General features: G+C 34.7%; 4 protein-coding genes across 4 annotated transcripts; 2 read left to right on the forward strand and 2 right to left on the reverse strand.

Moving 5' to 3' along the window:
- Positions 1–227: 227 nt before the first annotated feature.
- LOC130722908 (nudix hydrolase 2-like) lies at positions 228–4016 on the reverse strand. The gene is made up of 9 exons (XM_057573792.1): positions 3746–4016; positions 3223–3434; positions 2888–2953; positions 2636–2773; positions 2004–2081; positions 1843–1893; positions 1716–1750; positions 1380–1488; positions 228–893 (listed from the first exon to the last, which is right to left on the reverse strand). The coding sequence occupies exons 1-9, from the start codon at positions 3882–3884 to the stop codon at positions 678–680; spliced, it is 1044 nt and encodes a 347-aa protein (XP_057429775.1). The 5' UTR covers positions 3885–4016; the 3' UTR covers positions 228–677.
- A 1379-nt stretch (positions 4017–5395) lies between these two features.
- Positions 5396–15844, forward strand: LOC130722274 (protein ACTIVITY OF BC1 COMPLEX KINASE 7, chloroplastic). The gene is made up of 18 exons (XM_057572959.1): positions 5396–5649; positions 6968–7561; positions 7721–7864; positions 7981–8106; positions 8250–8337; positions 10063–10156; positions 10336–10429; positions 10573–10627; positions 10781–10872; positions 10997–11167; positions 12958–13014; positions 13227–13310; positions 13470–13554; positions 14011–14072; positions 14155–14229; positions 14376–14480; positions 15061–15202; positions 15288–15844. Exons 2-18 carry the CDS (start codon positions 6983–6985, stop codon positions 15359–15361), a joined length of 2127 nt encoding a protein of 708 aa, XP_057428942.1. The 5' UTR covers positions 5396–5649; positions 6968–6982; the 3' UTR covers positions 15362–15844.
- A 2626-nt stretch (positions 15845–18470) lies between these two features.
- On the forward strand, positions 18471–22907 carry LOC130723160 (acetyl-CoA acetyltransferase 2-like). The gene is made up of 13 exons (XM_057574116.1): positions 18471–18625; positions 18938–18999; positions 19170–19268; positions 19700–19873; positions 19955–20060; positions 20281–20419; positions 20509–20652; positions 20928–21010; positions 21184–21283; positions 21426–21536; positions 21620–21661; positions 21949–22035; positions 22619–22907. The coding sequence occupies exons 2-13, from the start codon at positions 18957–18959 to the stop codon at positions 22706–22708; spliced, it is 1218 nt and encodes a 405-aa protein (XP_057430099.1). The 5' UTR covers positions 18471–18625; positions 18938–18956; the 3' UTR covers positions 22709–22907.
- Positions 22908–23342: 435 nt separating this feature from the next.
- Positions 23343–25271, reverse strand: LOC130723159 (6,7,8-trihydroxycoumarin synthase-like). The gene is made up of 2 exons (XM_057574115.1): positions 24266–25271; positions 23343–24170 (listed from the first exon to the last, which is right to left on the reverse strand). Exons 1-2 carry the CDS (start codon positions 25175–25177, stop codon positions 23565–23567), a joined length of 1518 nt encoding a protein of 505 aa, XP_057430098.1. The 5' UTR covers positions 25178–25271; the 3' UTR covers positions 23343–23564.
- Positions 25272–26371: the final 1100 nt, after the last annotated feature.

A 26371-nucleotide genomic window follows, 5' to 3' on the forward strand; every position in this document is an offset into this window, starting at 1 on the left:
AGAGTTAAATTTCTGGACAAGTTTCAATGAACTTGTTTAGCATTAGCTATCGCACTAGGGTTTATATTGCAATTGCAGCTGTGATGTACTCCTCAAAAATATCGATGGAACATTTTAAAATCAATTTCCACTCGTTAAATTCAGTGTGGTGAAAATATGAAGCTATCCCAGTGAAAACGTAATACAAAAACTGCATACATTGAAGCAGGATCACAACATCACAAAAATAAGAAAGTTGGTTCTTATTATTTTAATTAATGGTATAGTCTATGAGATGGAAATTACAACAATCTGAAACAAAAAAGTAACAAATCAGCAGTCTTCCACCCAAGAATGAAAGATTTGATACAATGAACAAATAATGAAATGGCAAGCATTATTCCTACCCTCTTGTGGCTTGGAAAAATAAAATAATGTGTTGAGATTTCTGTACAATGCTAACAACCCTTATTGGTCAAAGGAAATGAGCCCAAAATAATGATGAAGCCTCCTAGCAAGTAAATGTCACAGAACTTGTGATTATGATCTTCTCATGTCACATGACAATGTCAAGTGAAACATTGTGTCTATTTCTTTCTTCATAAATAATTAAAGGGTTCTACCTGTTTAATACTTCTGAAGAGAGAGATAAACACAAAATTTCAACATGAGAGGATCCTGATCCCATAAATTGGAAGTCAAGCATGCTGATCATGTTTGGAAGCTAACAAGCGGCCACCATCCTTGTGGTTGAAGTACAAATAGGATTTCTTGCTAGAGGATGTGCTAGTAAGTCGGCTAGAAAAGCCAGTGTATTTCCCATCCAACTTTGTTAAGCATATTTTTGTAAGAAAGTCAAATAGCTCATTTTCTCTGACAAAAGGCTGGGCTACATAATCCTCAACTGGCATCCACTGAAAAGAAAGTAAAACAACATTAGAATAATTGGCATATTACTACATAAAATTAAAATCTATTAGGAGTTCATGTGAAGTTATTTGTTTTCTGATGAATAAATAGGCAAGTTAGTCCTGAAAGATTATCACGGTGGCAAGTTAGTCACCGGTAGAAGAAAATATGTTCGAAAGTCCCTGAGTATGTAAAACTTTAGTGAAATTGACTGATGTTTTAGTTGACAAAATCTGACTGTAGAACTAACTTGTCCAACGTTTTACACATGCAAGGACTTCAAACGTATTTCCTTCTTCCGTGGACTAACTTGCATGCGCCATAATCAGGGACCAATTTGCCAATTTACACGTTTTCTGATGCTAATGTCATGGCAGCCTTCATAAACTTTGTAAAGATTAAGATTCAGGAAGAAAAATAAATTTGTAGAATGCCACTCAGGCATATTCATGAATGATAATTGAATGCTAATTAGTCTTCAGAACACATACCTGAGCTGCCTCAATTTCTGAAACCTGCCTCTGAATGTTAAAGGAGCGAGGTTGCAACATGCAAACAAAGAACAAGTCTGACTTCTGGAAGAAAGATTTATGCCCTTCCCTGATTCCAGAAAGACATATCATACAAGATTGAATTTAAAGAGGAAATGATTGTAGAATGATACAATAATAGGAATCCATGGTAATGCTAGTGTAAAATGCTACAGATCATTGGTACTAGTGTAAAATGATCATTCTAACTTTCACATAGTACTAAAAAAGGAAGAATCCATGGTAACATTCCGAGAGTATATACTATTCGAAGAAATTACATGGTCTTGCTCTTACCTGAATGCTAAAACCTGAACAAATTCAGTTTCTATCTGAAAGAAGAAAAAACGCAGCTGCATTAGACTTTTGAAAAGGTTTAAAAAATACTCAATGGTTAAACTCTATCTTATATGGTTTTGCATACCCCTGTTTCTTCTCTGACTTCTCTAACTGCAGCACTACAAATATCCTCACCCTGCAAAAGATATTTAAATTAATTAAAAAATGATTTTCTAAAAAAAATCAATGATCAGTTATGGCTATTTATGTTTTGTTGTATAATGATCAAGCATCACTGTAACATACTTCATTTACAGCTCCAGTTGGCAATTTCCATATTCCTTTGCCACTGAATCTGCCATTACTTTCCTGAACCACCAGCACCTATAAAATGAGTTGAGATTTTTTTATCAATTATCTTAATAGACATCCTTTAATCTGAATCTTATTTGATATGAAAAGGACAGAATTTAAATTCTGATACGAACTTTAGATGCCCCAACAAGTAACAACTAAACCATACTATATTACCAGAAAGTACTCTGAAAGTTTGACCTGTTAAAAGACATATTATCATCTTTCATATATTCACACCTGCTTTCGCTTCCAAGTTCCATCCCAATTCTACCTCATTTTTTTCCTATCTCGCTCTTATTTACTCATCTCACCACCCATAATATCTCACACTTCGCTTTCATTTCTTTCTTTCTTTGAGTCTGGATGTTGGTGGAAATGAGGTGTGAATATAACACTAGTGATTTTGTCTACGAAAAAAATTAACACTAATGATTTTAAAATTTCCCTTACTATTGCAAGATTCTTTAACAGTTTGTTTTTGTAAAAAAAAAAAAGAAAACATTCTCTGCGTGTTTTCTAAGAGATGGTAAAAACAAAAACAGAATCTAGAACCACTGAAAATGGAAACAAATAAGGATTACCTCCATATTGGTATTCATGACAAAAGCACCAATACCAACGCGATGGGAAGCATTTGCAGGAAGGGTGTCAGGAGTATTTGGAATCCAGTTTACAAGCATCAAGTAGTCAGGTTCAGCATGGTGGTATCTGAATCCAGCCTGTAAAAGGAGCAGCACAAGATTTCAAGGCATGAAAAATCATCACAAAATGGCTTCTAACTTTCATAGATTCTGGTAAAATTCCAAGCTATGTTGCAGAAAATTAGTCTTTACCTTCACTGCAGAGGGCACAAGATTTGAATGTTCTCTGGGCAACTTGATCCATACTCCTTTCTTTCCCTAAAAGACCACATGAAGAACAAATTGAAATGGTGAGTCCAAAACACCTAATCAGACTTACAAATGACAGAAATTGTAATCCACAACCGCAGTCGCAGTTACTATCTTAATATGAAAGTTTTAGAGGTCTTTGCAAATTGCAATTGCATTGTGACTGCAAATGAGGCCACCTCGGCTCCAATTGTTCTTAATTTCTAGGTTCATGACATAACCGCAACCACAATTTAAAATATGGATTGAACAATGCATGTAGTTGGTTTGAAATCTACCTGTCTCTTCCATTCTGATAATGAAGCTTCTAACAAAGAAGCAAAAACCAAGGAATCCATAGGCTCCTCCATGTTTACAATTACTCCCCCATGTTTGTCTTCAACTGCTCTGAGTAATCCGATGCCTTTACCTCTCACTTCCTCATCCTTGGCCAAAAGAGCTGAAGAGGCTGACATGTATGGTCTTGAGAAAAGAAAGCTGTTCTTGCAGCCTAAAATGGATAGCAAATTAGCATTTCAAGTATGCTCATAAACAACAAGAAAACTGTTGTGGCAGCCTGCAGGGAATTGATTTTAATGCCACCCCTATTCGTTTTCTCGCCACCCAATTTTACCACACTTATATGTGCGGAAATCAATTACACACTGCACTTATCTGTGCGGAACACATATTTTACATTCCGCACATTGAAAGTGCAGAAGGGGATGACATGAATATCTATTGGGGTGACATTAAAATCTATTAGCACTTGAATAATGTTCATAAACAACAAAAAAACTAATGAAGGTAAATATGCATTACCATGAGATTGAGGGATGTTAAAGCAATGAAAAACCCTAATTGGAATTTGAGGGACAGCTGAAGAAGATGTGGATATCAATTTAGAAGTTGCCAAAAGGCAAGAAGTATAAAGCTTGCAAGCTCTAAACCTCATCATCATGAAAATCAAATGTGATCAACACAAGAGAAAATATAGCAAAATGCAGTAACTAAGATTATTATGTGAAAATTGAATGTGATCAACACAGAAGAGAAGAGCAAAATGAAGTAATTATTACTACAATGTGGGAGAGCATAATGGCTTGAGAATATTTATAGGGAGCTAAAGGGGACAATTTCCGTGCAATATGTGGCTGGACTTTGAATGAGTCATTGAACATGTTTGCGTTGCTTGAGGGATTAGAACCAAGAAACCAACAAGAAAAAACCAAGCTAAAAGACGAAACACGGAGCAATAGGAAACCCAATAAACCTCTCAGAAATTCAAACTCACACCGTGGGAATTTTATGACAATTTTCTTTGAAGTTTCACATTAAACGCGCTACAAAATTTAACTAATCTCTAAGGTCCCTCGACTACTAACCATTTAATTTAAAATAAAATAAGTGCATGTTCACACAATAACTTCATTCATACTCAAAGAAGAAATGCCTTTTCAAAAAACTTAAAGAAGAAATGCGAAAGAAGAGAGAAATTATATCAATAATATATGACACGATATAAGAGAGATAAAAAGAGAACGTGATGAGATGAAATGAAATAGAAGATGATAAGTGTGAATGATTTAAAACCGATTGAAATAAAGGTGCCCGCCCACTAGGGTAGACCATTATTATTTTGGTATAACGGTGCACCAATCGAATTGTTAAAATTTGATGGCTCATAATTCTTACTACTTGAACTTGTAAAAAAAACTCTTATTATCCCTCAATATGAGCCTCAATATGAGGGTTGCTTTGAAAAAATATATGGCTTAATTGCATCTTTGGTCCCTGACATTTATAAAAGCCACGATTTTGGTCCCTCACCTAATTTAATTACAAAAATCATCCCTCACCTAACACTCTGTGAACAAAGTTGGTCCCACCGTCAATTTTTTAACGGAAGAAGCTTATGTGGTGTTTGAAAACTTAGGTGGAAGTGCCACTGGAGAGAGGGAGGCACATGCCTCTACATCTCAGAGGAAAAAACAACAAAAAAACTCAGAGGAATAGGACACAACCTCAATCCCAGCGTTCCAACAACTAGGCCTCCCAACAGCAAAGCTTCACTATGAGATAAAAAAAACAGCCGAGAGGAGAGAAAAAATCGATTCTGACGCCAGTGGCACTTCCACATAAGCTTTTAGACGCCACGTAAGCTTCTTCCGTTAAAAAATTGACGGTTGGACCAACGTTGTTCACGAAGTGTTAGGTGAGGGACGATTTTTGTAATTAAATTAGGTGAGGGACCAAAATCGTGGCTTTTGTAAATGTCAGGGACCAAAGTTGCAATTAAGCCAAAATATATTTAATGTTTGATTGATTAGATATTGTAAGATGATTTTTTTAAAAGTGAATTATATAATATATAACCGAATGGGAATTCACCGCTTTGGCCAATACAACATGCAAATTCTGACATGATTGGAGCCTTCCCTGTCACACAAAGAGTACCTTACATTACATTACATTTAGTTTCAGCGAAGAAATTAGATACGTGCGGTTCAAAGAGACCCACATGAGCCAAACCCTCTGAATGGCACATGTTGAAAGCACCTACTTCTCTCTTGTCTTTTCTTTTATGCCAATATTAAACAAAATTAAAACAGAATATTAATCAAACCACTCATTAGTGTTTCATGTTCAACTTCCCTCACAGTTTACAAAACATCCTAGTACCTCTGTGCTAGTCCTTTGAGTTGAGGGTGTCTCTGTAATCCAAGGTTTGCATCAACCTTCCTCTTTCACTCTTCTTCAACTTTGAATTGTTTGTATATCAGCTGTTAATGTTGTTCTGTGAGTTTTATCAAGATGATATGTGATTTCCCCTGTAAATTTGGTCATGATTATTTGCTGATTTAATCTTTCTGATTTATAGCATCCTCCCTCCCCTTTTATTGCTGGAGAAATTTTTGTGAGCTTATCTTCAATTAAGAGTCAAAGGGTTGTGTTTCAATGTTTTGATTCCAGTTGTTTAAATTTCATTATTAAATTTTTCTTAGTCAATGGAAGATGATTATATACTCTACTTAGTTCTACAATACGCTTCTGTTTGGCCTTTTTAATAATTACTGATTGCTGGATAACTGATGTTGGACTCTAAGCTTTTCATGGTTGGCTGTAAGATTTGCTTTTACTTGTTTGATACATGATAACGAATTATCTGAGATGGAGTTACAATATTATTATTTAGTTTCCTGTTATGCATATTATATATTAGAAAAATCTTTCAACACAAAATATTATGTTCACCAAGTTCTTTGAAACTTGTTAGGAGAAAGATATGACATTTGAATGGATTCTAAATTAATTAAATTTCATTCATTTAAGGATGAAATGGAGGAATGCTCTGTGTGTAGTTTGTAATTGAAAAGTATCATTCAAGTTGAAGCGAAAGTTTTACCTAACACTATCAGACCTGCAAGGCTGCAAAATTATTGGTATTGCATTGGATTAAATGCTAGGTAGTGAAGAGCCAAGGAGAAAGTTAGCTTAGTGTTATAGGAAAGAGAATGTTATTTATGGATAGTTATGGGTAGTCTTATAACACACGATAGGATTAAGAATGAAATCATTAGGGGTTGCACCTATTAACAAAAAAGATTGTAGAATCTTACTTTAGGTGGTTAGAGCATATGTTAAGACCTGTGATGGCACTAGTACAAAGGTTAGATTATATGAAGGATAGTATGGTTCTTAGAGGTATATGGAAACCAAAAAAACTATAAGACAACTATTAAGAAGGGTTTGCATTTAAATGGTCTTTCATTTCACATGATTCATGATAGGACATTATGGCACTGTTTAATCCGTGCTACCAACCCGGCCTAATGGGAAAATGGCCATGGTTGTTCTGTTCTTGTTTACTATTTGAATATCTTAATACTTTTTTAGCACTTGAATCCTTCTACCCAACCTGCACTCCCCTCCCTTTAATCTTCTTTAAGCCTTGTTCTTATGAGCTTCCAAATTATCCCGATTGATTTCCTAACTTGACATTTATCATTACTTTTTCTTACTGTTTATATCGATGTTTTCAAGGTATCATCATAAAAAATGGCAGTAACGATGGCTTTGCATGGTTGTTATTATAACAATCTAGAGTTGCCAAATCACCGAAGAGCACTAGACAATCTCGGTTTTACTGGCTCAATTTCTGCCCATAAATTGTCAAATAATAAAAGGTCAACATCTGATAAGTCCGGGAAAGATAAATTTACTAGATTCCTGGTGGAAATGCGACAGACGGAATTGCCTCCATCGAAATACGGTACCAATGGTAGATCTGTTAAAATGGTACCAGCAAATGAGGTAATGAACCGAAAGACAATCTCAGAGAATAAAGTGCAGACGGTGAATGGTTCAAAGCAAGTTGTTAACGGAGCAAGTTTGGTAAGAAGAGATTCTACACCAGCCTTGACAACTACAATGAAATCTAGAACCTCTAAAGAACTTCCACCATTGGAAGAGCTAAAAGTTTTACCCTCAGACGAAAGCTTCAGTTGGGCCAATGAAAATTACAATTCCTGGCAGAGGTCTATTGATGTTTGGTCTTTTGTTATTTCTTTACGTGTTCGTATTCTGTTGGATAATGCAAAATGGGCCTATTTGGGTGGCTTTACAGAAGAAAAGCAGGTAGGTTCTGGAAGATCTTGTCAAATTCTTCTGTTTGTGACTTCAACCATTTCTGGTAGAAACCTGCTCAACAAGCATTCAGCCTTTTTTTTTAAGTATTTAGCTTATGTTGGTGCTTGTGCTTTTGCTAAACTGAAGTATTTGAACATTGCATTTCAGATAGGTAGAAGGCGGAAAACTGCTTCATGGCTAAGGGAGTGTGTATTACAGCTTGGTCCAACTTTCATTAAACTTGGACAATTATCATCAACAAGGTCAGATCTATTTCCCCGTGAATTTGTGGATGAACTCGCGAAATTGCAGGTATTTCTTTTCACATTTTCAGGCTTATTGGCAATTCTAGAATGAAGAGTATTAACCTTGAACGCCAGATACCCAGATTTTATATATTGACGTTTTCATATTACAACATTATTCAGGACAAGGTCCCTGCTTTCTCCCCAAAGAAAGCAATAGGCTTTATTGAGAGTGAATTAGGAGCTCCCATTAATGTATTGTTTAAAGAGTTTGAAGATCGGCCAATTGCTGCTGCTAGTCTTGGTCAGGTGAATTATACCTATGTATTGATATTAAGAATGACCTTCATGTTGTGATGATTACTATAAATTCAATTCCAGCTTTGCATTACAGAAAAACAAATGAGACTATTTAATTAACTTTTATATCAATTTTGGGGGTCCTATTGTAGGTTCATCGTGCTATTCTGCACAATGGAGAAAAAGTAGTTGTCAAAGTTCAAAGGCCTGGACTAAAGAAGCTCTTTGACATCGACTTGCGTAAGTCGTGTCATTTTGTTTCTACCATTTCAAACATCTTTTAATTTTGATAGAGCTAATGTCAAATTAAAATTGATTTCAGAATTTCTGAATTGCTATAGGAAATCGTCACAAGGATCAATTATATATACATTATTTACAATCTTCAACAGTAGGAAACTAGGAAATTAAGAAAATAATATCGGCGAAATCCTAATTATTTATAAATATTCTTCTTTAACCTAGAACTTTCAAATCATATGCGCCAAGTTGCTTTGAGGACCTTAAAGAGACTTTGCAAGGACGTCTGCAAGTGATCACTAGATTTAACAAACTCAACAGTTATTTCCTCTCTTTTTCCATGATAAAGTGATAATCAATTTCTATATGCTTGGTCCAATCATAGAAGATTGGATTTAACACAATATGTGAAGGTATTTGATTTATTACAATAAACTTCATGTGACCATGAATTCCAACCTTCAACTCATGTACTTCAACTCCCAAATTTGCCCATATAAGTTCACACTGCCATAGCCAATACTAAATCTGTGCATTGGATTGAGCCACCACATTTTGTGTCTTACTTTTCCAAGATATAAGGTTACACCAACAAAAGAATAGTATCTTGAACTAGACTTTTTTATCAATGGGCAAACCAGTCCAAATGGTATCAAAATGTCCCCACAACTTGAGTGTTTTCGTTGTCTTTATACAACAATCCTTGACCTAGAGCTGATAGGAGTCAGCACCAAGCAATGAACAAGGAAGAAAGATTGCATTTTAATTGAAAGGATGCTATGAAACTACACTAAATTCCTCGATATTTGAGAGATCAAGATATCTCCCAAAGATGCGAATCCTCTCTAACTGTCTCCCATTTATAATATTTCCCCTTTCACTCTATTTAACTATGATCCTTACAAGCTAACTAACAAAGGAAGGGATATGGCCAAATAAGTGTTTTTAAATGGTAGAGCAACTCTCACCTTAAGCTAGAATTTGTGTACAGTTAGGCCTAACCCAAATTGTAAAATGGTATCAGAGCCTATCCTAAATTCGATTATTGGAGAATAGAGACCACCCATATATGGGCCACCCACACTTGTTCCTTTCCTGCACATTTCACACTCCAGATGTCCAGCCTTGGGCATGATGAGGTGTGAGAAGTATCACATTGGCTAGAGATATGGCCAAATAAGTGTTTATAAAGGGTTGATCAACCCTCACCTCTAAGCAAGCTTTTGGGGAAGAGTTAGACCTAATCCAAATTCTAATAATTCACATTGCCCCTTGTATGCTTCCTTGGTTGCAGGAATAACTGCCGAAGAGTGACATTGATATGTAATGACGGGGCATTGGGGTTACTATGATTTGGCTCCTAGATTCGACTACCATAAATTCTGCTAACAGTTCATTTAGGGAGATAGAGTTGAAACAGCAATTGCAACATGTTTCTATCAATGCCTAACATATGCTTCCATGCATTGTTTCCAAGAAATTCCATGAAACTATATGATTTGAAGTCTTATAAATGTTGTTTTCAATGACTGATTTATTTTTATATAATCTAACATTCTAACCTGATCAATGGATCTGGCTGAGTTATTTTTTCCGTAACTACATTGAGATTTAATACTACTTATTATGGTCAATTAATTTTGCTTGCTGCCCCAACAAATGAAATGAAATATTAGTAGTTGTGATTTTGTTTGTTACTTTAACAAGTTTTCTTGTCCTGTCCAGGAAACTTAAAGCTAATTGCAGAGTATTTTCAGAAAAGTGAAACACTAGGTGGTCCAACAAGAGATTGGCTTGGTATCTATGAAGAATGTGCAACGTAAGTAACACAAACATTATCTTTGGAGTAAACTTCACCTTCCCTATTGCTTGTTAAAGCCTTAGTAACTCTTTCTGGGATTCATATATCTACTGTCACTAATTACTTCTGTCATCATTTCTAATACTTGTTACACTGCCTTGCATAATTTATAATGTCCTATACATGCTACTTTTCAGGATTTTGTATCAAGAAATTGATTATATAAATGAAGGGAAGAATGCTGATAAGTTTCGCCGAGATTTTCGAAACATAAAATGGGTCCGAGTACCTGTATGTATCTTGCTGCATTACTAAATCCTATTAATATTTTGATAGCTTCAGTTTTCTTGAAACTTTTCACCCTGGCCTACATAAATTGCCAGTGTCCAGCACCAATTAAATTTTAATCGTATCCTTTATTTGCACCTTTGTAGCTGGTTTATTGGGATTATACTGCAAAAAAGGTGTTGACCTTGGAGTATGTGCCAGGTTGTCATCTTCACTAGAGCATATTCCTTGTTTTCTCCTTTTATTTTACTAGTGGAAGCCAATAATTTCCTTTCCTTCAAGTGATGTATGTCATTATGCCATTGAGCTTAGATTTTTAACTGTTCCTACTCTGATTTTACTTCCCGGGAACAGGTATCAAAATAAATCAAATAGATACGTTAACTTCACGTGGTTACAATCGCTTACGGATCTCATCACGTGCTATTGAGGCATACTTAATTCAGGTCTCCAAAATTGTTTCTCTCTGGAACCTGATTTAATGTCTGATTTTGAATACAGCAATCTCTTTGGTTCATGGGAATGTTTAGATAAATGTATTTTTAGCATTAAAATTTTCTTGTCTTGCAGATATTGAAGACAGGTTTCTTTCATGCTGATCCACATCCCGGAAATCTTGCAATTGATGTTGATGAATCTATCATTTATTATGACTTTGGCATGATGGGGGAGATAAAATCATTCACCCAAGAGAGGCTGCTAGAACTCTTCTATTCTGTTTATGAGAAGGATGCCAAAAAGGTCTATTTTTCTGCTATACTTGCTATATTTAACACTATGAACATTATCCTAACAAGCAACAGGAAAAGCTATTTTGGGGACATGCTTTTTTTGTCTGCCTGTTTTCTCCTTCTTAGTCCAACATTGTGAGGAACTTGATAGATATGAAATTATGAAACTTTACAAGGAACATAATAGTTTATCGTGTAGGATGTCCTTGTATTTACTATTTTCTGCTTTTAAGTCTTATGACATTATTTTGGTTCATAAAATTGATTTCAGTGCTTCATAATTTGTGCAAAGATGAGATCAGATGTATGGATCCAGAAATTAGATCATAACATCAAAGGAATTTTGTGTTATAATAATATGAAATGAGTTTTCTTATCTGATTATATACACATTACGATGAAATGATATTGCAGCTTTTATCATTTGATCAAAATCTGTGATATTTTTAAATAAATGAAAGTATCTTACAATATCTTGATTGTATGTAGTAATTTAGATTCTCTCTAAATGACTAATTTCCATATTTACTTATACGTCATGATTTTTCTGACCTAATTAGGATTAAGAGTACTGATCTGCATAAATAGGGATTGGCATTTTATCCTTTTTAATATCACCCAACACATCATCTCAGATCAAGAAATATCAATTTCAGTTTCTATCATCTCCCTTTTCTCTCTCCACACCCAAAAAACTAAAATCTTATAATTTTAACATGGTACAAAGCTGTATCATACTCCTTGACCTATCCTATCAATCTTCTGCTACTGAGTTCTCTGAACTGTGGAGATGTACTTTATTTTCATGACTATTTTTTCCATGTTTTTCTTCCCACGCCCTCTCTTGCCAGTTCATCTTTTTGATTTATTTTCTCTAACCACTTGCGTCATATTGCGCATTGCAATTGAAACCGGAGAAGCTTTTGTGAGCAGTGTGTAGCACTTGTTTGAAGGCATGGCAACTGTTGCAAGTATGTTTGTTTCCCCAGTTTGTGCATTTTGCTTTTCCATTGCTGGTTTCTGCACCAAAACCCCAAGGTTTCTTCCTTGCATCCAAAAATAGCATCATCCATCTACATTTTACCTGTTTTAATGCCCTCAATACTCTTGATTATTTTTTAAAAGATTTTATTTTTAGCAAGCTTAAAGCTTAGTAAGATTAGGTTCGGGAAATTATTGAAAATATGAAAATCTTACAATGTCTTGATTGTATCTAAGCAACTTTATCTGTAAGGATTAATTTTTATATTTATTTATATGTCATGATTTTTAGCACTTGACCTTGTCACGATTTTTGTTTTTATTTTTCAGATTATCAAGTTATCCGAAAACACAGTAGTTAGAGTGAATCTCCTATTGTGAAAGAACCTATCTATTCAGCAATTCACATTTGTAAAAGAGCCTATCTCTTAGCAACGCTCACCCCTAAGCTAGCTTTTGTGTAGAGTTAGGCCTAACCTGAATTCTAATAGATATGTAGAAATGTTAGATAAAAAATTAAGTGGTTCTGAAAGTAATATTATCAAACAATGTGATAATGAATACACATAATATATATAATATTGAGAAAAGAAAAATCCTTGTGGGGGCAATGCCCCACAATGTAATATGTCTTCCCCTGAGTAGTGACACAATTTCTCTCAAGCACTTTAGTTTTAATAGTAAATTCACTGTTGACTTGATTAACTTCCTAACCAGCGAAAATTTTAAATAAAGAATCTGATGTTACTCTGAAATTGAAGTTACCACTTCGGGGGGCCCTTTTACATTAACTTTAACTTCCAATTGACAATGGTGCAGGTTATGCAATGCCTTATAGATCTTGGTGCACTCCAACCTACTGGGGACCTGACATCAGTAAGTACATTAAGATTCCGTTTGGATGCGGACCAAATGACACTCATTGCAGCTTATTAACCAAGAAAAGCACTAAATAAGCTCAAATTAGTGCTCTTTAATCTGCATTCAAATATACTCTAAGTACCCGTCTCTTTTATAAGATGCTCACTTAACGGTTTAAAATTATGATCCATATCTTGATCTTATAAATGTTTTAACATGACTTCCAGGTGAGGAGATCTGTACAGTTTTTCTTGGACAATCTTCTAAGCCAGACACCAGATCAACAGCAGACTTTGTCCGCAATTGGAGAGGTACATGGGTGTTTAGCTATGTTGGATCATTAAATTCTTAGTTCCTTCATGAATATCTTCGGTGATTGTTTCTTTTGGGAGTGAGAATAATTTGAAGATGGCAAATCATTGTTTTACTATGCCGTTCACAATTTTATTATTGATGGAATTTTGTGGCAGGATTTATTTGCAATAGCACAAGATCAGCCATTCCGTTTTCCATCTACTTTCACCTTTGTTATTAGAGCATTTTCTACCCTAGAAGGTTTGCCCCTTTACTTCCTCTCTCTCTCTCTCTCTCTCTCTCTCTCTCTCTCTCTCTCACCATTGGTGATTACTCCTTGAAGATTCTTCTTAACGAAGCCATTGTGTATTATTAATGTGATTTCACGTTAGTTTGGACATCATAAAATCATTAATCCACCCTTTCCTATGAATAGTGCTGTAATATACCATGCTTAAAATAATTGTGTAATTATTGTGATTTTATGGTTATTAGGACAGATCCTAAGTTATTTCTCTCAGTTTTGTCTATCCCAGACGCATTTATTTACTTTCAAACATATTATAGGGGTGGTTCAGTTTCCCTCCCTCATTACCATATTACATGACACACAATGAATAATTACCCTATTTACATTCTCAAGATATTATAAGGGTAGATAGTGTTTTTAATTTCTTCATTATCTAATCTCTACTTGACTCTCTATTTCTCTGGCAGGCATAGGCTACATACTCAATCCAGATTTCTCCTTTGTGAAGATTGCTGCACCTTATGCGCAGGTTAGACTGTCTATGACCAACTATTGCTCTCATTATTCGTTAAAATGTAATACTCATACTGTCATACATGCTTATCCTACAGGAGCTTTTGGATGTAAGAACAAAGCAGCGCACGGGGACACAATTCGTGGAGGAGATAAGGAAGCAAGCAGATGATGTATCACACCTTACCTGGAACTCTGATTTTAGCTTTTCATTCCATATGATAGATTCTCTATAATTTAGTAATCTGATGAGCAGTGTTATTTTAATGATGGCATTATGCAACACTTACATTGATAAGTCTCATGTAATATTTTTTAGGTAAGAACCAATTCCATTTCAATGCCATACAGAGTTCAAAGAATAGAGGAGTTTGTAAAGCAAGTTGAAGCAGGCGATCTGAAACTCCGAGTTCGGGTGCTTGAGGTGAGCAATCTCTTTTATCTTCACTTGGTTTGTGCTTTATGTTAAAAAAATTGTGATATACATTGAATCATACCAGAGCATTTTTTGTGGAGATAAACCATTTCTAATTAGGGTTGATTTTGTGACTCCTTAAAAACCTGGTCAAAAGAACTAGTCCCTGGACTTTTAGCCCAACTTTGAAAGGTTATTAAATGGTCCAAAGTAGTATCATGAACCAACTATCCTAACCTGGTTAAAAGTTTAAGCTGTTGGGTGAACACACATTAATGTTTTAGGCTATTCTTCTTCTAACATATCCCTTCACGCAAAAGCCTATTGGGCTTGGAATGATGAGAATGCACAGGCTCTCATAACATGTGATGAAATTCAACTTTTTATTATAATAATGACAGCAACAATCATCGAACTCCAGATCACTTGGTCATTGAGACTTCGATACCGTGTCACGAACCAACTACTCCAAAAGTTTAACTTGTTGGGTGAAAACACATTAAAAAATTTATATTTATATTATACTTCTAACGCTGTATTCATTCTGCAACTTATTTTTCTCATTTGAAACTGTAACTTGATTTGCTAGTCTGAAAGAGCAGCTCGGAAAGCAACAGTTTTACAAATGGGTACAATATATACAGTATTTGGAGGAACCCTGCTAAATCTTGGTCTCACTTTGAGTAGCCAAGGCAATCAAAGTTTTGCAAATGGATCATTCCTTGGTGCAGGTGGCTTTTCTTCTATCTTATAGCTTTATCTCCTAACATTGTCTAATCATGTTTAGTTTTACATCATCTTTTATTCTATATGCAGGTGTTTTCTTGACCCTGTTTTTAAGGTCTATGCAAAGGGTAAAGAAGCTTGATAAGTTTGAGAACATGATATAATTCGTTCGCAACAAATTCCTTAAAGCATAAATAGTCTTCATCTCCATTTAAGCTCAGGTTACCATATAAGTTTTTGCAGTGATTTCAGTTTTATTTTTTTGATAAGCCCATATAATTCAGATACCTACCTCTCAAGTTATACCCTTCACTACTGCCAAAAATCCAAAAAAGCTTCATAGACGAAACGCTTACAGTAAAATTTTCACCACAATAGTGATTGATCCTGGTCTCACATTGAACATAGAAGTTGTATATAGGATTCATATATTTCCAATGACATAAATAAAGCCTCAATTGGATAAATTTATCTCAATATACCACGCCTTTTAGGTGCTACAAAGGTCATCATGTCCGAGAGCATCAAATGATACAATTTGTAACTAGCTATTCTCCTAAATAGAAGTTGATTCATCTTTGGACTTGAACGTGAAAGTTTTAGAACCATGTAACCATGTAATGAAGACCTTATTTCAAGGAGTTTTACTTCAGTTATGACCTACAGAAGAAGACATTGTTTGTGTCAACAATTTTGAAATCACATTTCAGTTTTTCTAACGCTAAAATGAAGTTTATTTCCAGTAAGCAGCCTGTTACTTTTTTTATTTCAAAATCCAGTTTTGATTCTCCTTATATAATTTTACTACGTTACACCCCCTCATTTTAAACTAAAAGTTTTGTCTTATTTTATTTGATTAAATTAATCTTGAATTTAATTCTTTAAATTACTGAATAATATCTTACGCATCATTTTTCAATTATTTTAATAAAAAATCTCTATATTAAATGATTATAAACATTAGCTAATTAAAATAATTAAATAATAAAAAATTAATATTGTATAATTGAATAATAAATTGATACGATATGACTTGCATTCTGTAAATTATTTAAATTAAGAAAAACTAATTTTATAAATTTTATCTCAAATTGGTTTCAATTTATCCTATCAAAATATTATTCACTTTTCTAAAGTTTATAACCATTGTCTCCGAACGATAGCTCAAGTGGTAAGAGTCAGGGGACGTGTGAGTTGGGTGGGGGAGATCTAGAGATCAATCTCTGGTGGGTGCAACTTATCTTTTCAATGTACCAAAAAATGTTATTACCATTAGCAAGCACATATTTGAGCGCAGTAGCAGCAGCCCTGCGCAAGGAGCTTTGCCTGCAATGGGGTGCTTGGTACACCTGAAATGAATAAATAAAATCAGCCGTAATATAATTTGTAATGCAGCATATGAAGAGATAAGTTGATTGTACGCACCATGTGATTCAGAATAAACGTTAATTGTTATTGCAGATGGAATTGGAGATGCAAGGAAAAGAGGTGTTATCGGTTGTTCAATGTTAGCGTCAAATGCACTTTCTACTTCCATGTCAGACAAAACTCATCAAGAATGTCACATTCATAACGTTCATCCTCATCTTTTGAAACAATGACATAAGCATCCACTTTATGGTCGATTTGGTGATCATCATTGGCCAAGTTAACCGTGGGATCCACAATGCAATATTCTGCTCTAGAAACTCACTGCTCGATACATCTATCACCTTCATCGTTTAATGTCTGTGCATTTATCGGATTCATTGTGACAAATATTGATGAACTTCCAACCTGATCAATATCAACGTGCAACTCCAACACTATCATCAATAATTGCTGCTTAAAGTCATTGATCATGCATTCCACGTCCTCGTCATCAAATACTTGAAGACTTTGTAGATTTACTTGGATTATGTGAAACCAAAAATCTACAAGTCATGCTAGAAGTAACTTGGTTATGTCCAAGCTTCAACTTGTTATGAATTTTCTTCTTTCGATTTTTTTTTTGAAAGTAATTTTCTTCTTTAGATTATTCTTTCTCATGTCGCGTTTTAGTTTTTTTTTATAGGCAAATGTTAGTCGTTAGTTGTTAGTAATTACAAATGCTCCTCCTCAGGGTTCGAACCTTGGACCTCCATCTCCAACACCTATGTTGCGTTTTAGTTGCATGGACCTCTTCTCACCTTTAAACAATACCATAATAATGCACGAAAGCAACTAATAGACTCATTATGTAAGAAAAAGGTTTGAGAAAAGTGTAGGAGAGAGAATAAGAGTGTGGGAGTAGTGTGAATTCTTGCGGTTGGGGACTCATGTATTTATAGGGTTAGATGATGCTTAAAATAAGACAAGATAAGCAGTGAGAAAAAAAGGCTCCAAATGAGGCTATCGAGATAGGTAGTGAGGAAAACACCTCATATGAGGCGATAATATTGTGGCATTATAAAAGGTGTCTCACATTAGGTGAGTTTTAAACTCGAAAAAACTCTCTTAAACACAGGCTAGCTCTTCGCTGCATAACTTGATGATCCACGGACAACTCGCCTCAAGTGAGACGATTTTCAACAACATCCCACATTAGATGCTTACATGACCAAAATCACCATCGGTTGGTCAATTTGTTTTATTTTTTTAAAAATATTCTTATATTCTTAAGTAAAACGAAAAGAACATTTCAACGAGTATAAAAATAAAGAGATTAATTTTATGCACTAACCGTGTAAAAAGTTTTACACAATCATTTAATCACAACTTTTCATTTTGTATTTTAATTATTATTAAATTTGTGAAATATTTGGTATTTTCTTGGGGAAAGTCCGATTTCACATATGTTGTTGAAACTTGTCCTTTATGCATTTTGCCAAGTTTGGGAATTAGAAAGAAACCAAACTTTTATTAAATGTCATTATTTTATTCTTCGAATGGCATAACAAACAAATTAAGCACACAACGGCTCGTATCTCCTATACATAGTAAAATTTTAGTTGGTGAGTAACTCTTTTCAAAAAGATTTCTTTGAGCTTTAACCTAGAAGTGTTATCTTTGCTGGTCTTTCCAACATGTCACTGACAACATGTTCAATACTCGATAATATGAATGTGTTTTCATTCTACCATTTTTTTAAGAAAAAAATTAAGCAAGTACTTACAGGTCGACACGTAGCTATTGATTTGCTTCAAATGGTGGTATTACTCCAATTATTGGTGGCTTAGTGATTTAATTTAACTTACCTAAGTGTTTGATATCTAATTTTAGCTGGAACCCGAGTCATCACAAACGATGAACAAGCCTGCAGCAGCAAGTGACATTTATCATAAAAAAATTCAAAGACTTGGATGCTGTCTCATTCATATTCAAAACAAATGCGGACAATACCATTTTCTTCCCCCATCTTCTGTCTTTCTGTGTCTCAGTCTCTGCATTTTCCAACCACTCCAACAATAGTAAGCACCTCTCTCTCTCTCTCTCTCTGTGTGTGTGTGTTAGATACTTTCTGATACATCCTTTGTGTTTGTTTGTGATCTCTGTTTCAAGATCAACAGTAAGGAGAGAATAAGTATAGTTTAATAAATTCTGTTAAATTCATGACACTTCCAATTTTTAAGCTGTTTGGTCAATGTTTTCACTTTTGTTTTTTACTAAATTTGACTGGAGAAAAATTACACATGCAAAGAATAACCAGTGTACTTATGTTAAATATATTGTGATGTTTGTTTGTGTGTGGAAGATCATATATTTGATGTTTGGATTTACAGATTCCATTTTCATCTGTCAATGGCTCTGGCACCTGTATCTTCAGACTCTATAAAGCCCAGAGGTCTTCATCATACATTTTATTCTTTGATGTATACATAAGTACATACTATTATTGCACATCAGAAGTTTGATGTTTGGATTTACAGATTTCATAGTTTCCTTTTCTTTTTTAAACTCTCAGATTAAGAGATGGTTTTGGTTGATGTTTTTTTCTTTTTTAATTTCCAACAGATGTATGCATTGTTGGTGTTGCGCGCACACCGATTGGTGAGTTTCACGGTGCTCTGTCATCTATTCCGGCAACCAAGCTTGGCTCTATAGCTATTGAAGGTAAGTGTGCAGACACTTATGTTTAAGTCCTCAAATCCTTCTAATTGCATTTTATAATTGTTTTAGTTTTAGTGTATGTGTGTGTTTATCACCATAATTAGATATATGTTAGTATTTTATTATCTACATTCAAGCTAACTTTTACAATATTGATTCTCTCAAATGATTTGAAATTTGTGTTTTGATCATTTGAAATTTAAGAGAACTTTCATTGCATTTGAACAATTCTTAGCATGTTTGGATCAGTTTCTAAATTCTCATAATCCGTTCTGACACTTAGACACTACTTATAGTTTCTAAATTCTCATAGTCCTCTTTGGAATTGATTATAGCTTTAGAATTAACTGTAGAAGGATTTCTGGTCATTCAATCTGAATTTAACCGGAAAAGAAAACATTTCTGAAAATTCTCTTGGATTTATTTTTCTGAAGCTGCTCTTAAAATGGCGAAAGTTGATCCATCACTTGTACAAGAAGTGTACTTTGGGAATGTTTTCAGTGCTAATTTGGGGCAAGCTCCTGCGAGACAAGCTGCTCTTGGAGCAGGAATTCCCAACTCAGTTGTCTGCACTACTATTAACAAACTTTGTGCATCAGGATTGAAAGGTGTGTGTTTGATCATAATAAAAACTTTGTTTTGTATTATTTTAAGAACAAGAATATTAAACTTGTTCTGGTATATCACAGCTACAATTCTTGCTGCACAGAGTATTCAATTAGGCATAAATGATGTGGTTGTGGGTGGTGGCACGGACAACATGTCTAATGTGCCTAAGTACTTGCCACATGCAAGGTTAAAACTTAAAACTACCCTTTATATATGCTAATATTTGCTTGATTGCTTCTTCTATTTCAATGAGCTGATCCAATGCTAAGTGCATGTTTGGAAATTCTTCTACAATTGATTTTAAAGCCTAACTTAATTCTGGACACAAGCTTCTATTAGTAGCTTCTGCGTGCCAGAATTGATTCTGAAGAAAAATAAACTGATTTAAACATGCTGTAAAATTCAGGAAAGGATCCCGCCTTGGACATGAAACGGTTATTGATCCAATTTTGAAAGATGGTTTGATGGATGTGTATAATCAAATTGACATGGTAGACTGTGCTGAACTGTGTGCAGAAAAATTTTCAATATCAAGAGAAGAACAGGTATTTTAGAAGAGTTAATTTAGTCACAACGGTTTTAACATGATCATTGTTATAATATACTTGCTTTGATTTCTTTATCTTCTCCTCAGGATGCCACTGCAATTTTGAGCTATGAGCGTGGAATTGCTGCGCAGGAATGTGGTGCTTTTAAATGGGAAATTGTTCCAGTTGAAGTCTCTGGGGGAAAGGGAAAACCTTCAATTATTGTTGATAAAGATGAAAGTCTAGATAAGGTAATCAACCAAAAAAGTTGAGCCATGGTAAATGTTGAATAACGTGGTAGGAAAACATACAAATATTACAATTCAAACACTTTTTAAGTATTAAATATTCTTTATAGCCTGAGTATTAAATGTAAGAACATAGTTGTGTGTAAGAATATATATAGTTCTGTCATCTGAGTTGTAACCTTTATTGTACTATTGGTGTTAAATCTGCAAGTAAGTTCCTTTCTCGTTAAGGTTGTCTTTGCATGAAATTTCTTATGTTTTCTCATTTTGTATGCTAGTTTGATGCTGCCAAGTTGCGTGAACTTCCACCAGCTTCCGAGAATGGAGGTTCTATTACTGCAGGCAATGCTTCTAGTATGGGGTGATGATTTTATCCGAAGAGAGCCGTGTTATATGTCACGAGTGTTTTCTTTTTTATAAAACAAATTACTCACAAATGACTTGGATAACTTGTCTCTCTTGTTTATCATATCAAAATTGTGAAGATTAAAGAGGAAATTGCATAACAGAAATGGAAATTACTCTTTCTCACAGTGATGGTGCTGCTGCACTAGTTTTGGTGAGTGGAGAGATAGCTCTGAAGCTTGGGCTTCAAGTTATTGCAAGAATCAGGGGATATGCTGATGCTGCTAAGGTACATTAAAACGTGAATAAATATGGGAAAAGACATTAGGCCTTGGAAAGTCTGAAATGGAAAAAATCAAAGTTCAGAATGTTTTTAATATACATAATTCATGACTTCAATCTCATATGACTGAGCTATATATTATACACAGGCACCAGAGGATTTTTCAACAGCTCCAAGTCTTGCCATTCCCAAAGCTCTTTCCCATGCTGGGTTGGATGCTTCAGAAATTGATTTCTTTGAAATTAATGAAGCATTTTCGGTAGGATTTCTTTGAATGTAATATTTCTTTTTGTGCTAATTTTTTGTGGTGATAAATTTAATTCTTCATATTGCTCACTGTAGGTTGTGACTCTTTGCAATCAGCAGCTTCTTGGAATTAATTCAGTGAGTTGCCCAACTTGTTAAAAGAGAGAGAAAAAAGAGAACCCTGTACTGAAAACCTTGTTATTTTCTATACGGTTTCCCATTTCCTGTTTTCATTTTCAAAGAAAACAAAAAATAAAGTTGAAAACAGGTTTAGTTAATATTTAGAAAATGTTTTCTTAGAAAATATTTTTTTAAATATGATCAAAACAGAAAAACTATGAAATGAGTTGCCACCACCATGGTCACCATTGTTTTCATATTCTTTAGTTCTCTCATTTTAGTGAAGTAACTTTGTTAATTTGCAGGAAAAACTAAATTTGCATGGCGGAGCTGTATCCTTGGGGCATCCTCTTGGTTGCAGTGGGGCTCGTATCCTGGTGACACTTTTAGGGGTATGTTTGGCAGAACACAGTAGTATAATATTAAGGTCATGTTTGGAAGAGTAATTTGAGCTTATCTTATGCCATAAGCACTTATAGTGTTTGGAAGAGTTTATGTAGATAGCTTATGCATATCTATAAGCTGTTTTTTTTTTTTGACAGGATATCTATAAGTTGTTTTGAGCTTATTTTCATAAATTGTATTCATAATAGCATATGAATAGCATTAGCAATAAGGGCTTATGGGTCATATGTGCGTAATTAAGCTGTTTTTTTCCCAACACGCTTCATATGTTGTTTACCCAATACCTTAAGCTTTTTCATGGCATAGTTTAAGAGACTCTATGCCTAAGTGGTCAAGCGTTCGATCCTTGTTGCGTGTCATTGACACTAGGCTCTTGCGTGAGGGGTATTAGAAGGATAATTTTAGATTATTCATGTTTTTCAAAATAAAAAATTATTCATCTGTAATTTACTTGAAAGATTCATTTGTTCATGTCATGTTTCAGTTTATAATTCAATACATTTTTTTTATATAAATTCTTTATTGTTCTTAATATGTTCCATATGTATTAATGGTTCTTTTTCCATACAGGTCCTGAAGCGTAACAATGGGAAATATGGAGTTGGTGCTTCTTGCAATGGAGGTGGTGGAGCTTCTGCCCTTGTTTTGGAGCTTGTGTAAGGTCCTTTTCAAGTAAAGTCAATGTGGCTGCAAATTTAGTTCAACAAAGTCTACCTTCCCTTTATCTTATTTTATGACTTTGTTTGAATAAGCACAGTTTTAATATAAAAAGGGATTCCAAATAAGTTATTAAATATTTGGATGATATTTGTACAAGGTACAAGCACTTATTTAAATAATAAGGGGCATTTGGATAAAATTACATAACAATTTCAATACTGTAAATTACTAAAAAGGATATGTTTCCAAAATCAGTTGATGTAAATAATTAAATATGAATAACATCAAATAAATTGAAATTATGTTCTTTATACATATTTTATATTTGAGTCTAAAATGTCATTCATGTGGAAAACAATTTTGTGCACAATTCCATTGATAAAATATATCATGGAAACTGGACTTTCATGCGTTTTTTTTTTTTGAGGGAAGACTTTCATGCGTTTAAAAAAGAATGTAGGTAACACTCCTCTAAATTTAAAGCCTATTTTAACACTGCAGACCAAATAACACTTTTTTGTAGTAATAAGTTCAAGAAAGTCTTATTTAGTCCGTATAGAAACGGGATCATATTAGACTTTGGAAATAAATGAGGATTCAAGTTTGGTCCATTGATTTAAGGGAAGAGCAAACATGATAAAAAGATAACATGATCGGTTTGAAATTCTAAAATGTAAAATGGTGGGACTAGCCAAATACAAACTCATAGGCAATGCCTAGGCAATAAGTCCTAACCATGATAAGAGACCAAACTAAAATTACATCAACCATTACAAGTCCTAATTTCACATGTAGTCCTTGACAGCAAAGATAAGAGGCCCAACTAAAATTGCATTAGTGTAAGTCACACTAACTTTCACTCACGGTTCTTGGCAATAAGACACAGGTGATTTTTCTTGTGTCGAGCAAGTCCTTGTAGCCCTTTATCATCAATCTCTTCCCGCGTCATCTCAGGAGGCGTTTCCCAATCAAATGAGTTTAATAGGTTTGCAGTTATGAGCTCCAACGTGGCGATTCCTTGTGGCATGCCAGGGCAAACTCTACGCCCGGCACCAAACGGAATGAGCTCAAAGTCTCGTCCCTTAAACTCTATGTTCTTGTTTAGGAATCTATCAGGATTAAACTCGTGTGGGTCTTTCCAAGCCTCAGGATCCCTATGGATGGCCCAAACGTTTACATAAACAATTGTCTTGGCTGGTATTTCATACCCATCTACGATAATATTTTTAATTGTTTCTCTTGGTATTAGTGGCGCCAGCGGATAAAATCTGAGTGTCTCTTTTATAACTGCCTTCAAGTATTCGAGTTTTTGAATATCCACTTCATCGATGAAGTCTTTGTTGCCACATAGATTTCTTATTTCTTCTTGGACTTTCTTCATTGCTGTTGGGTTCTTCATTAATCCAGTCATGAGCCAAACTGATGCGGCTACACTCGTGTCAGTTGATCCTATAAGAAGGTCCTATGGTAAAGAAAAACGAGTATTAAGTAGGTGTGCTGGGAAAAATAAATGTAAGAGATGAATTAATAATGAAAATTAAATTAAATGATACGTACCATCATGAAAGCTTTAATGTGTTCATCGGTGAGATCAATTGAGAGGGAACCCTGGTTTCTAAGCTGGAGTAGCGTATCAACTATATCATCCTCCTGGGTTTGATCTTTGATCCTATTAGGATCGAGGTGCTCATCAAGGACTTGTTGGAAAAAGGCATCGAACGAGTTGATAGTTTTATCAAGACGAGCGAGTGAGCCTGTGAGTTTATCAATCCACCCCATGAAAGGAATGTAATCTGAAAAGAAGAAGGTTAGAAACATGGCTTGTCCCTGAACAAGAAGGCTATGGAAGATGCTGTTTTCAGCTCCATCCTCATCATAGATTCTCCCAAAAGCAATCCTGGAAATAGTACAGCTCGCGACAGACATTATGATCTCACTCAAGTTTGTGACTTTGGAAGAAGAAATATGGCTAGATATCTTTTGAATCATTTGCTTGACCTCATATTTTCTTACATGGGAAAAGCTAGAGACCTTTTTCGCGCTGAAGAAATGGATGGCAGCAATTTTTCTGATTTCTCTCCAGTAATCATTGTATGGGGAAAAATTCATGTCCATGGCATTGTAAGAAATTCTTTTCTGGCTAAGTGTGGGAGCTCTGGTGCAAACAGCAAGATCATGGTCATTGAGGATCTTTTGGGCCATTTTAGGTGTGGAAATAATGATGGCTTTCTTGATGCCAAATCGAAGGGAAAAAATTGGACCATAGATCTTTGAGAGGTTCCAGAGTTGAAAATGGAAATTCAAACTGTCAAGTTGATGAAGGTTACCTATGATAGGAAGGCCTCTTGGACCTGGTGGAAGTGGAAGTTTCTTGTTGATGGATTTCTTCTTCAACAGGATAATGAAGAGTACCAACAGAGGAGGAAGAGCTAGTACTAAGTACTGAACAGATGAGAAGGACAGTATCATTTTGCACTTTGCAGACACAAGATAGATCAATCTGGGAAGAAAAATCTTATCTGATTTTGATATTTCTTCTCTGTAAGAAACTAAGAAGGGATCGAATGTGTGATGTTTTTGTACCTGCTCTCTAGTCCAATTTATATATATGCATACAAACCTCTACTTGGGATATCATATAATATAATACAAAGTAGCCAGCTAGGAAATATATCACGTTTAGAATGCAAAGTCAAATTGGGGAAGACAGACACAAGTAAGAAAGATTGTCTTCTTTTTTGTGCTCGATCACAAACAAACAAATTTATATATATGTCACGTTTCGGAATTTTACATATTAAATTTGAGGAAACTTTTAGTGGAGACCGTAGGTGTTGTTTATTACTTTCATGATAAGGTGATTTTTATATTCTAACTGTTTCAATAATTTCTCGGGAACAAAGAAAACTAAAGATTGTTAACAACTAAATTTTTCAAAATCTGATCTACCACTAAGACTTCTTTATTCAGAATGATCCTTAATTTTCTCAATTGTCTTCCCCCAATTGTTTTTCAAGAAACCATCAGAAACTGAAATCTTTCTAGAATTTGGAAGCTGACCTGAGGAGCAGGGTTATGTTCATATGAACCTCAAAAAACCTATAATTCATCTATGTTATAATTCAGATCTATTTATTGAACTAATTGCATGTAGTGAAAACTTAAAACAAAAAGAACCCGCTTTTGTCGGAGCAAGTTGGCGCCCTCAACATGTGGATTGAAAAGAATTCTTGTTGATCCATACGCGTTTTGTAAACTTATTTTCCCTAATCATAATAATTGCAGTCAAAAAATGAGAATTTAATCAACAGACAACAATAGAAAAAGAAACTTTAAAAGAAGGAAAAATAACCTATCTTCCCTACGTGTTTTGTAAACTTATTTTCCAATAATAATAATTCAGTCACTAGGGTTGACAATGGGCCCGGTGAGTGCGAGTTTGACCATTCCCACACCCGAACCCAAACTTAACACCCACACCCAAATTTAATATGAGTGTAAAAGTTAAATCCAAACTCAAATCTCTGGGTTTCGGGTTACCCGAACCCAAAACCCGATGTGAGCACCGAACCCACAAAAAACCCAAAAACCTGACTCGGAAAACAACATGTACATAAGAAAGCAACATAAACATAAGCTGATTAAACCTCATCATTTTTCCAA

This window comes from Lotus japonicus, chromosome 6 (genome assembly GCF_012489685.1).
Source record: "Lotus japonicus ecotype B-129 chromosome 6, LjGifu_v1.2".
NCBI classification, from domain to species: Eukaryota; Viridiplantae; Streptophyta; class Magnoliopsida; order Fabales; family Fabaceae; genus Lotus; species Lotus japonicus.

Excerpts from the sequence above, each read along its gene's own strand:
- LOC130722274 (XM_057572959.1), top strand. The coding sequence starts at position 6,983 with ATGGCAGTAACGATGGCTTTGCATGGTTGTTATTATAACAATCTAGAG. Across the intron at positions 8,107-8,249 it reads CTGCTGCTAGTCTTGGTCAG|GTTCATCGTGCTATTCTGCA; the intron begins GTGAATTATACC and ends GTCCTATTGTAG. Across the intron at positions 11,168-12,957 it reads ATGAGAAGGATGCCAAAAAG|GTTATGCAATGCCTTATAGA; the intron begins GTCTATTTTTCT and ends ACAATGGTGCAG.
- LOC130723160 (XM_057574116.1), top strand. The coding sequence starts at position 18,957 with ATGGCTCTGGCACCTGTATCTTCAGACTCTATAAAGCCCAGAG. Across the intron at positions 21,537-21,619 it reads AAATTAATGAAGCATTTTCG|GTTGTGACTCTTTGCAATCA; the intron begins GTAGGATTTCTT and ends TGCTCACTGTAG. Across the intron at positions 22,036-22,618 it reads TCCTGGTGACACTTTTAGGG|GTCCTGAAGCGTAACAATGG; the intron begins GTATGTTTGGCA and ends TTTTCCATACAG.
- LOC130722908 (XM_057573792.1), bottom strand. The coding sequence starts at position 3,884 with ATGATGATGAGGTTTAGAGCTTGCAAGCTTTATACTTCTTGCCTTTTG. Across the intron at positions 3,435-3,745 it reads TAACATCCCTCAATCTCATG|GCTGCAAGAACAGCTTTCTT; the intron begins GTAATGCATATT and ends TATCCATTTTAG. Across the intron at positions 1,894-2,003 it reads CAACTGGAGCTGTAAATGAA|GGTGAGGATATTTGTAGTGC; the intron begins GTATGTTACAGT and ends TATCTTTTGCAG.
- LOC130723159 (XM_057574115.1), bottom strand. The coding sequence starts at position 25,177 with ATGATACTGTCCTTCTCATCTGTTCAGTACTTAGTACTAGCTCTTCCT. Across the intron at positions 24,171-24,265 it reads ACATTAAAGCTTTCATGATG|GACCTTCTTATAGGATCAAC; the intron begins GTACGTATCATT and ends TCTTTACCATAG.